The sequence below is a fragment of the Sorghum bicolor genome, chromosome 10 (genome assembly GCF_000003195.3).
Source record: "Sorghum bicolor cultivar BTx623 chromosome 10, Sorghum_bicolor_NCBIv3, whole genome shotgun sequence".
NCBI classification, from domain to species: domain Eukaryota; kingdom Viridiplantae; phylum Streptophyta; class Magnoliopsida; order Poales; family Poaceae; genus Sorghum; species Sorghum bicolor.
The window spans coordinates 55,841,944-55,853,163 of record NC_012879.2 but is presented as its reverse complement, the minus strand read 5'-3'; the positions used below and the strand labels follow the sequence as shown (position 1 = coordinate 55,853,163).

Here is an 11,220-nt window from a genome sequence, read left to right as displayed (position 1 = left end):
TTCAAACTTGAGAGCTACTTTAGGTTACTTTAATAGTGGTGATGGATAATTTAGTTGTAAATTTAGTGTTGCTTTTTATATATACCATGAGTTAGTTTTCTAAATTTACAATGACATAAATGAATAACTTATAAGCATATGTGACATACTTTGGGATACTATTTTTTGCATAATAACATACTTATAGATAATTCACAATCAAGAGGTTATTAAACATTTGAAATCAAGAAACCTTAGTATAGTGTGGTACATCCAGTTAGAGAAAACCTAGTATATCTAATATTAAATTTAGAAGGTTATTTTTTGAAAGGACGGAAAGAAATTTCCCATGATTTTTGTTAGAAGAGAAAATAAAAATATAAGATAAATAGAAAACCAACAATCAACTTATTCCCTCTGTCCTCTAATACAGTGTATTCTAGCATTCAAAATTTGTCATCAAATATAAGGCATTGTAGAGGACAAAAAACTTTTTTTGCATTAAGTATTTTTCATTTGTTAGCCAATCACCGCTATCATGATGGTGATAGCGTCTGGCTAGGAAATAAAGTGAGGGTACATACATCTTTTTATATATTTTTTTAATTTGTTTCAAAATTCTTAAAATAAACTATATTATAGGATAGAGGGAGTAATTACTAAAAGACACTCTATTGAAAATCCTAACTTATAAAGCCTAAAAGCGTGCTGGAAACAAAGGAAGAGAGAGACACCCAAAAATGACGGAATGACAGTAGGACACGAGACAACATAGAAAAGAAGAAAAGTCAAGACATACGTGGCAATGGCGGGTTGTGCCACGAAGTGGAACTGTTGGATGCATGTCATCCTCAATCAAAAGTGCTACTTGTGTTAGTTGTAGCTACTTTTCCTGTAGTTAAGAAAAGTATATTAACGTGATGATATGATGGCCTCTCCATCTAGAAATGGTTACTATATATAGATTGCACTAGGACATGATGCATGCACCTCAGCCATTTTTACTTAACCAGCCACGACAATTCATTGAAGGAAACATCTACAAAACAGTAACCGGAGAAGTAACTAGAAAATAAAACAGTAAGTACAGAGGAGTAATAAAACCTAGTATAGTCTGGCATTCAATTCAACATCATATAAGAACAAGCTTGTGCTTGTCCATACATTTTATGTGTATATACTAGCAGCTCTCCATGCATGTGTATACGAACAACCTGATACATATAGACAGAAAACATGTCTTAATTTACCGTGTAGCCCGCCCACAGACATGCATGCATCCGCGAGATCGATCAGAGACGAGCTGAGGATCCTGCCGGCAGCCGGCTGCCGCGCCGGTGGTCCGATGATCGACTTGACGTGACCTTACCTCTCGGTCCACGGTTACACAGGACCGCTCCTGCACTCCCTCGACATGAACTTACGCGACTCTGCCGACTGCATGCAGCTCCGACCCGCCGACCCCGACCCCGACTGGACATGGCGCTCCGAGGTGACCAACCAAAAAAACAAGGTCCCGCGCGCGCTGTCGCCGTCGCTCGCGCACAATGCAACCACGGCCACCACACGGCACGGTGCCGGCCGGCCTCCTGATCCTGCCGTCGCCAGCCCACCGCAAGCATTCAGATTTCAGCCCACACAAACGAACTCAGGCCTTGTTTAGTTTCCAAAAATTTTCAAGATTGTCTATCACATCGAATGTTGCAGCACATGTATGGTGCATTAAATATACATAAAAATAAAAATTAATTGCACAGTTCATCTGTAAATCACGAGCGAATCTTTTAAGTCTAATTACTCCATGATTAGATAATGTTTGTCAAATAAAAACGAAAGTGCTACAGTATCGAAATCTAAAATTTTTTGCGAACTGAACAAGGCCTCACAAGTCACAACGGTATGCCGCGTCCTGCTCGCTTGAATTTATCCACATAACTTTTCGACTATGTAACAAAGTTTTTTTTCTCTTGTAACGAATCAGTATTAACATGAGTCTTTTTTTGTTCAGCCAGCCAAATAGGATACTACAGTACTAGTTAGCACGCGTGCGCAGGCTCTCAGCCACGCGTGCGTGCCCAAGCCCAGCGCAGCGCAGCGGCGCGTAGTACACCGTACAGCACACAGCACACGGGCTGCGCCGGCTCCGGCAGCTGCCCGTGGTGGGCGATCGTCGGAGATCGCGGAACTGTGCGGGGGAGATCCGGGGCCGTACGGTGGTGGGATCCGGCAGCGGGACCGGAGCATTGATGGAGCCTTCTATTTACTACGGCCTCGTCCCCACTGGCCCAGGATGTCGTCCTGCGGCCCAGTGGGCAGTGGCCCCGCCCGGCCCGCCGGCGGCTTGATGCACTTTGATGATCCCACGTGGCTGGGATTCGGGGAAGCCCCCGTGTCACGTGTTCGGTCGGATTTTTACTTTCTGTTTTTACGTTTTATATATAATATAAAAATAAATTACTTTCACTCATTCATTCATCATTGTCAGTTCGTCACCGTGCTCCGTGACCGTGAACCGCCTCTCGCTCCTGGCCAGAACTCAGAACGGCGTGATCTCGATCAGACGGCTCCAATCAAGGACGATCGAGTCGTGTCTTCTCTGCGCGCGTGTCGTGTCGCTTCTGAGTTGTGATCGTTGCTGTACCAACTTTTTATGTGCGTGTGCACGCGCGCGCGCGTCGTGGTCGGTCGTTTAATCCGGAACGGAAAGCATGGGCGAGGACGGCAGTGGGCGCTCGTCGATCGGGCGCGCAGCGGAACGTGTTGGGTGCACTCGTCACGTGCGGTGGGGGCGTGCATATATATGCATGGAGCTGGGCTGGCTGGCTGCGGGTACGTCGTACGGCCGCACGGGTACTGAGATTTTATCATTTATGGACGGCGTCACCGTCACTCTCCAAGAATCGTGGCCGTGGTACGCCGGTTACACTGCACCGAATCATGCAAATGTCAACCGGCGCCCGGCAGCAAAATCGCGCAGGGGGAGACGAGGCAGGGAGATCGATGGTGTGTGTGTGTGTGTGTGTGTGTGTGTGTGTGTGTGTGAGAGAGAGAGAGAGAGAGAGAGAGAGAGAGAGAGAGAGAGAGAGACGTCGTCCACGGCAGGCGCTGCCGGCTGCCCCTTGTTCCGTGGCTCGTTAAGTCGTAATCACATTCACTTGTGGCCGGGTTCCTCGCTGGTGGTGGTACGTATTGGCAGCCTTGACGACGCAACCGTACGTGCATGCCGACGCCAAACCGCAGAGTAATCACTGCTAATAGTGACGTGTGAGACGAGACGACAATTGTAGCCTGTCTTTAGACGCTTGCATTCTCGAGCGTCTGATCGTCCGGATGATGCTATACATTCCCGGTTCATTCCTCCACTCCACCGTGCCCTATGCAAACCGATCCTCCCAAACTTGAGCCGGCCAGGCTGTACCGGGAGCAGGCCACGACGCCGTGGGCTACCACCAGCAGCAGCAGGTCAGGATATCATCCGCTGCCTGTGTTTGTGCAGGCGCACGGTAATTCCGCAAGCAGGGCGCGCAGCCGTGCAGGCGCAGCGCAGGCAGTCGGCAGGGCTGCAACCAGGGAGGAGCAGTGGAGCAGACGACGCCAGACGGGACCCCCCAGCAGCCCGGGTAACAAACCCAACCGGACGGACGGCCAGAGGAGGCTGACGCGAGCCGGACAGCGGCGTGCCGGGCGGTGCCGAACACATGACATGCCACACACTCATCACGAGCGGAGCTGCCGTTGTGGCGCTGCTCGCGATCGCTGAGCAGCACCCGCATCAACGTCGGGGTACGCGCGATCGACACGGCGCGCACGCGTGTCCCGAGGCCACGGCCGTAAATAGAGGGCCGGACGGACCACCCGTCAGTAACTCAGTATGTAGTACTACATTACTCCTATAATACTGGTCATTACGTGTAACCAAAAAAAAACGTAAGGTTTCGCTTACATGGTACTTACTCCATTGATGTGGTCATTATATCACGGGAGTTTTTGTTGAGAAAATTGGCAGGTGTTTTTATCTTCCATGTTACTCCCTCCATCCCAAATTGTAAGTCATTCCAAAAATCTTGAAGAGTCAAAGCATTTTCACGTTAGACCAAAATTATAGAGTGAAATACTAAGATTTGTAACGTAAAGTGGGTATACTATGAAAATATAGTTAAAGAAGAATCTAATGATATTTAGTTGGTATCATAATAATAATTATTTTATCATATAAATTTGGTCAAACTTTGAAAAATTTGACTTTCCAAGATTCTTAGAATGACTTACAATTTGAGATGGAGGGAGTACTAGACTAGATACAAAGAGAATTTTTTTTATAAAAAAAAATACAGAGCGTCGTAGTCTACAAACAAGAGCAAACATGGCCCAACAAGCTTAGCTTCTGCGCCAGCGCTAGGTCTAGGTGAGACATGGCTGTAGTGTTACTAGTGTAGCGGTTATATTGTGCTTTAGTAGCATCTGTAGATTCTAGTTTCCAGGTTTGATTTTTTGTTGGAGCAAATTTAGGTTCTTCTACTTTAAAACCAGCGTCATGTAGTTTCTTTTTTGTCCTTTTTTTAAAGACAAGGTGGCTCCTTTTCTTTTTCAAATGTCACCCACACAATGACACAACACAAACTATGTGACAGCTTTTGAGCTAAGACCCTGTTTGGATCTCATGTCTAAAATTTATATACTAAACTACAGCTCTTGACGCTCCAAATAGGTAATCTAAAGTTGTCTTAAATTTAGTCAACCTCACAAAATGACATTAGTTGATTATACCATACAAGTGTGTTAAAATGGTCTGAAATTTGGTACCCAACTATAGAGTTCTACTACCCAAATGTTCCACACGACATACGTACGAGGATTGCGTTGAATGCGGGTGGACTTGTTCCAGATGCGAAAATGGCGCTGCCACGGCAGGTATCTCCCGTCTCCGGGTGAGTGCCGCAGCAGTCAGTCGGCAGCTACACACGTACCGGCCTGAATGCTAACAGCCTAACGACGCGATCGATGCGGGAGTATAGTGAAATTTAAGGTAGCCCACGTATCGCGGGCAGTGCAAATGCACCGCAGACTGCAGAGTGCAGAGCCGGCCCAAATTCACCCACCGCGCAACGCATCTCTAGCAGCGAAGGCAATCCCGGATCTCTGACAGGCGATCTTTTTCGGACAGAAGTAACACGGCCCAGACTGACGAACCGTTCAGGCCGTGACGCACCATACATTCATGCTATGCCTAGCTACTACGCCCACTGCACAAGTCAAGGCGCAGATGGACGTAGTACGCACGCCGCTGAGCTCAGCCGACTAATAATAGGAGTAGTATCATTACTGGCAGTGGTAGCAAGGCCAACTACGGGCTAACAGCTCACCTGGTCTAGTTACTTCCGGTACGTTGGGCGTTGGACGTTGTGCAGAGAAGACGATCGATCAGGTCAGGTCACCCGGACATATGGGATGTCATCAAGTAGCGTGTACGTGGAAGCACAGGGGAATTTTATTGGGCGCCATCCGTAGACATGCATCGACTGCCTGCCTGCCTGCCACGGTGCATGCTTCAAGTTTCAAACGGGAGTTTACTCCAGCACTCAAGTTCTCCCGTGGAGTTGTTACCCCGGCCCCGGCACCAGCACCACCCCGCCGATCCATCGCGTCGCCTCGACACAGGCCTCACCGCACCAGAGGGATGAGCAGGTACTCCGCGTAGAACAGCTGCGGAGCCACGTGGGGAGTAAATGGTCAGTAGTAACTCATCAACGCGGTTTAGCGGTTTCGGGATTCAGCCATTCAAGGGGGTGCAGACAGAATGATTAAGCTCGGCAGCAGGACAGTAGGCACCACACCACACGGCGAGGAGTTTCGATTTCAAAAGAGGAAGAGGTGAACTGGGCTAACGAACGAACGGGAATGGTGGCGAAGGCTTACCTTCCAGATGAACATGTAGAAGGATGTTATTGCGGCTTTGCTCGTCAGGTCCACCGATCTCGCGCAGCTCCATAAGATCCCAGCAAGTATGGAATGGCCAGCAATCTGCAAAAATGTGTCATGGAAGTTTCGTAACAAAATGGAAAGCAAAAGGTTCATAACGATCGAGCTAAAGCAGGCAAATTCTTTTCAATTATTGGCATCAGATTCTCAGAGTAAAATGGGGAAAAAAACTAGAATATAATATAATATTGGAAACGGTGAAGCTGGAGTAATCTCATTATGTTGATGCAGAAAGGGCAGTACTGCAGAAACCACACGTGGTTGCAGTCTTGCTCACACAGAAGCACAGACCCATTCATTATTAACCAATCATAAAACCGTTCATTGGAATTGCTGTGGAATACTAGGAGAAACCAGTGGCACATACAGTTACTGTTTTGCTCCACAAAGAGGAAGAAGTAGCTCCCATCAGTAATGCAACGCTGTAAGCCATCTCAAGCAGGCCAACACAGATCCAGAAGACCTGTTTGCATGTTCATATCAGTATTTCCAGGACTCACAGTGTGTTAGCTCTGTTAACATTTATTTTACCCTACTAACCTTCTTTTGACCTAACCGGACACTAAAAGATCGAATCCCAAAAATGCGGTCCCCTTCGATATCAGGTATATCCTGCAAGAAATGGCAAACTTCATTCAGTGGAATAGTAGGAGCATTTTCTTTGCAGATGAACATACAGCATTAAGATATTGCACAGAGTGATCAATATTTGGAGTGGACACCAGAGCAGACAAAACTTTTGCTAGATATCGGAATATATTCCATGCGACTAGCAATTACCTTAAATAGTGCTATTACAACTGAGAAGAACGTCATAAATCCAGTTGCAAATATCAGTGGCCTAGAAAATACCGCCGGTCTTCTGAAAACAAAAGTCTGGTAGATTATGGACAGACTGTTAGGACAGGACTCAGGAAATGGACAACACAAACAATACGCTGCAGTTATCATTTGAGTTTCAGAGAAAAGTTCACATGAGAATTTTAAAGACACCACAGGAAGACTTGCCTGAATGTGGAGGAAAAAAGCCAGCTGAACAATCACTGCACGAACTGCTAATATGCAGAGTGCTGCAACAACAGCAAATCTCTTCCATCTAAGGTACGGCAGCTGTAAAGACCAAAGAGACAAATTACAGCTTCTTTAGATAATTCAAGTAGTGACAGCACACAAAAATTGGTACTAGCTTAAATAATAAAAATAATGCCAGAAAAGGCATGATATGTTACAGAATTTGTTCATTTACTTTTAAAGAAGTTGTTCATGTTCTTCCAAAGAAGAAAAATAAATGTCCCTTAATACATACTCCCTCCGTATAGGATTTAGAAGTCGTTTCGGACAAGGTTTGGGTCAAACATTGGGAATATAAATCATCAATAACTTTTAAATTGTTGAGTTTGCAAATGTGAAAATTATATGAATAGATTTGTCTTGAAAAATACTTTCATAAAAGTACACACATATATCATTTTTTCCTAAATATTTTTATAAAATTAAGAGGTCAAAGTTATGTTTTGGAGACCGTGTCGCTGTCCTAAACGACTTCTAATTCCTATATGGAGGGAGTACGTCCAAGGAGTAGAACATTTAAGAAAATTCAGGACTATCTAAAACTACCACATGTTCTTTGGAGTGAACAGTACCATACTGCCACCTTAGATTTGGGCTATGGTTCATTTTCAAACCTTAGTTCCATGGTCCATTCTGGCCCATCTACGTTGAGACATGTGGGTCACATGCTTCAGCAGTTAAATTTGTAAAGCCCATTTAAGTCTTCGGATCCACTTACAGATGCCTCTCAGTTTGCATCACCTTTCATGATATGTGAAAGTTAAAGCAGGATGTATTGTGTAAGCATTTAATTACTTAGTGCTTCTATAATTGAAAAATGAGTTTTCCCTACACATGAAGTCGTTAATTTGGAGTGTCTAATGTTTCTCCTGTAGTCAAGCTGTTTAACTGTGTTATTGCTGGAGTAGGCAAAGTTGCCTGTTTGCATGTGAGTCATTCAACAGTCAACACTGTCGTTGAAACAAAACCAAACTACACTTACTTAGAAATGGAAAATAAGTTCTTACAGAAGGCAAATGAAATATACATTAACAATTCATATTGCAGTTTACATAAAAAAAATCCTTTGCAATGCAGCAAGAGAACCAATGAACCGTCAATAACATTAAGGAATCCCATAAACGAGCCTAGGAATTATTACTTATACCAAATCCCTAGCTAGTTTGACAACTAACACTACTGGGCCCAAAGACACGAGCTCTTACATTGATTGAATATGCAGTTCCAAGGACAAAGCTTATGAAAAGAGCCCAAAACAGAGGTTGTGATCCAACAGCCCATCCAAGGCCAAAGCTCTGCAATACACATGGCACATTCTGTTGAATCAGTCTGATAGACTATCTGTGAAGAATTTCAGGATAACTTTTGAAGGTCCTGATCAGGATTAGTGCAAATGTACAGAACCATTGACATAAGTGACTAATAACCTAGTAAATGGAGATCCTAGAACACAACACATATTCATAAATCATTGGAAATTTAAAAGTAGAAAAATCGACGAAGACTTCCAATTGCTTAATCAAGTATTGTCATTTTGCACCAATAATTTTAGAGTCCTTAGTACTGAAACTTTATTCCTTGAAATACTTGATCTCATTGTCTGAGATCGAGAGCACCATTATTTACAAAGGTTAATACTCGATACTTCTGTTAGAGATAGAGATAGAGTTTGACTATGGCTTGTATAGTTGTATTTTGTTATAACACAAGCTGTATCCCGTATATATAATGAAAGGTCACCCAAACCTAGGGGTGTGTGGTGTTTTCCCTATTGCTTTCTACCTTTCTACATCTTTAATAGGAATAATCCAAAGCCATTTAGTTTGACATACTACTTTAGGCATCTCAGTATCAATATATCCAGAAAAGTGAGGTCAGAATACAACATGAAGCACAATGACAATTTCTTCCATATTGAGAGTATAGTTACCATAGCAGCAAAGACCGAAACTATTGCAACCCCAGTTGCAGGGGTGTATTCCCCGGATGCCAATGGAAGAGTTGGCTTGTTAACCTGGAGAAATACAAACATTAGCTCCTAGAAGTTATTAATATGGTAGTGAAAGGTACTTAATGGAGACTACAGTGAATTCAAAATACCTTGTCTATCTCAATGTCGAATAACTGGTTCAGTCCAACAATATAGATATTCATGAAAAGAGCAGCTACCACTGCCTACATAAGAGTACAAAGTGGCACAATGAAACAATACATCTTTCTGGTAATGAAAGGATAGAGATGCCCAAAGTTTCACTACCTGCAGCAAACCCGTGAGGAACAAAGGTGATATATCAGACAAGCTCTGGACAGCTAGAAGGGAAACTGAGACTATGCTTAATGCCTGCTTACACCAGCAAAATCTCTTGATCAATGAAGAGAAAACAAAAGAACAACACAAGGACATATTACTGGAGGATCATCTGAATGAAACAATACAGCAACACGACTTAACTGTTCCTATGACAGTATGTGGCCGGGAAAATCTGTAAAATGCATCTAGAGAAGATGATATTGCCCTCCAGATGGTTGTAGAATCATGTGCTTCAGGTTCAGACTGCAGCTGTTGCCCCGAAGCATTAACAGAAGTATTTAATGACTGATGTGATATCCTACAATAGGAGGATTTCCAGTCGAAGAATTTCTGATGGTGATACAAGGTAGGACCTTGGGTCCTTTGGCTAGAAAAGCAAATTCGCCCTTCACCATTTCGTTGGATGGAACAACATGGTGGTAGAAAATGATCTGGAAATTCAACATTTCAATACTAGACCAAGCACTACAGAAAGTAACAAGGAAAATTTCACCCGGAATGAAATGAAATAATACGTGACCAATAAGATCGACATCAGCATACTAAAGTCTGATAAACCATGGTGTCCACCTTTTACTACTACAACATACGTGGGAGTCAGGAATTAGTCAAAGTGGAAACTTGAAGTGCTTCCCCTAGACCCCTAGAAACTGACCCCTACTACAGTCTACATGGGAATCTGGAATTAGTCAAAGAAGAAAAGAAAACTTGAAGTGCTTCCCCTACTACAGTCTACATGGGAGTCTGGAATTAGTTAAAGAAGAAAAGGAAACTTGAAGTGCTTCCCCTACGCATATGCAAGTATAGTTGGGGTAACACTGCTTTTGATTATTTCAGCAAATATTTTTTGCATTTTGCAGTCAGTAAAATTATGAGCAGAAAACCGGAGGTACTTTTACACATCGAGAAGCTGTCAACAAATGTTTGTTTTCATGAACTAGTCAATAAGGTCACAAGTAACACATTTACTTGAAGCTTACACATGCCCCTTAGTTTACAAATAACAATCATTTTTTTCCACCATGTACAAATAACCTTCATTCCACCCAAAACAAGGAAGGTCTTAATTTGAGAGAACTAACAAAAGGCAATTTCAAAACTACTATTATTTTGACTCCCCCTTGTACATGTAATCATCCTGACAAAATCAGAATCAGCAGAAACCAAAATCCCTGCAAGGTTTTGACATTTTAATTCTCATCCCCTACCTTTAAAACGAGAAATTGGACTACACCAGCATAGTCCGGCTTGATTCCCCGGAAGTAACACATCATTTTTAAGACTGAGCTATCTATAACAGTAACGAATCCCAAACGTCGTAACCGAACACCAAAGCGCATCACAAGCAACGCGGTCGCGGTCTTTGTAGCTACTAGGAGAGTACACGACTAATCTGCCGAACTGAATAACCACCTCAATAGCAGTATAGTACTAGGCCTGTAGCCCTATATAACCCAGGTTCTGAACGGCGCTCTCCCATCACGCGCAGCCGCGCAGTCTGCGCCCGTGGAGACTGGAGAGTGGAGAGGGGACTCACTCACCTCGCGGGCGGGCGGCGCCGGGACGCGCGGCGGAGAGGAGGGACGGCCGTAGGCGGAGCGCATCCATCCCCCTTGGCGTCGCGTCGCGGCGCGGCCGGCCGGGCGGGCGGGGGAGGAAGCGGGACGCGAGTGAGCGAGTGGAGTGGAGATGCAGGGGGCGGCGGGCACGGCACAGTGCGGCAAGGCCGGCAGTGGTGGACGCACGCGCACGCACGCAGGCACGCGGCAGCAAAAGCAGGTGCCGCTCGTCGCGTTGCGGCGGTTGCCAAGTCAGAAGACTGCCCGTGGCCCCTCCTCACGCTACAGTGCTCGTTGTCCCCCCGTGTGTGTGTGTGCCGG

At 44.7% G+C, this 11,220-nt stretch overlaps 1 protein-coding gene across 1 annotated transcript; it reads right to left on the bottom strand.

The window, feature by feature from the left end:
- LOC8058455 (probable homogentisate phytyltransferase 1, chloroplastic) lies at window positions 5,094–11,220 on the bottom strand. The gene is made up of 12 exons (XM_002437352.2): window positions 10,882–11,220; window positions 9,482–9,771; window positions 9,287–9,370; window positions 9,130–9,204; window positions 8,960–9,043; window positions 8,235–8,324; window positions 6,967–7,068; window positions 6,739–6,834; window positions 6,499–6,570; window positions 6,326–6,421; window positions 5,896–6,000; window positions 5,094–5,682 (listed from the first exon to the last, which is right to left on the bottom strand). The coding sequence occupies exons 1-12, from the start codon at window positions 10,946–10,948 to the stop codon at window positions 5,641–5,643; spliced, it is 1,203 nt and encodes a 400-aa protein (XP_002437397.1). The 5' UTR covers window positions 10,949–11,220; the 3' UTR covers window positions 5,094–5,640.

What these genes read in the sequence shown, in the direction of transcription:
- LOC8058455 (XM_002437352.2), bottom strand. Translation starts at nt 10,948, where the DNA reads ATGGATGCGCTCCGCCTACGGCCGTCCCTCCTCTCCGCCGCGCGTCCC. An exon ending in TCCGGTTAGGTCAAAAGAAG is followed by an intron (nt 6,422 to 6,498) that starts GTTAGTAGGGTA and finishes ACATGCAAACAG; the next exon opens with GTCTTCTGGATCTGTGTTGG. An exon ending in TGTGGAGCAAAACAGTAACT is followed by an intron (nt 6,001 to 6,325) that starts GTATGTGCCACT and finishes ACATTTTTGCAG; the next exon opens with ATTGCTGGCCATTCCATACT.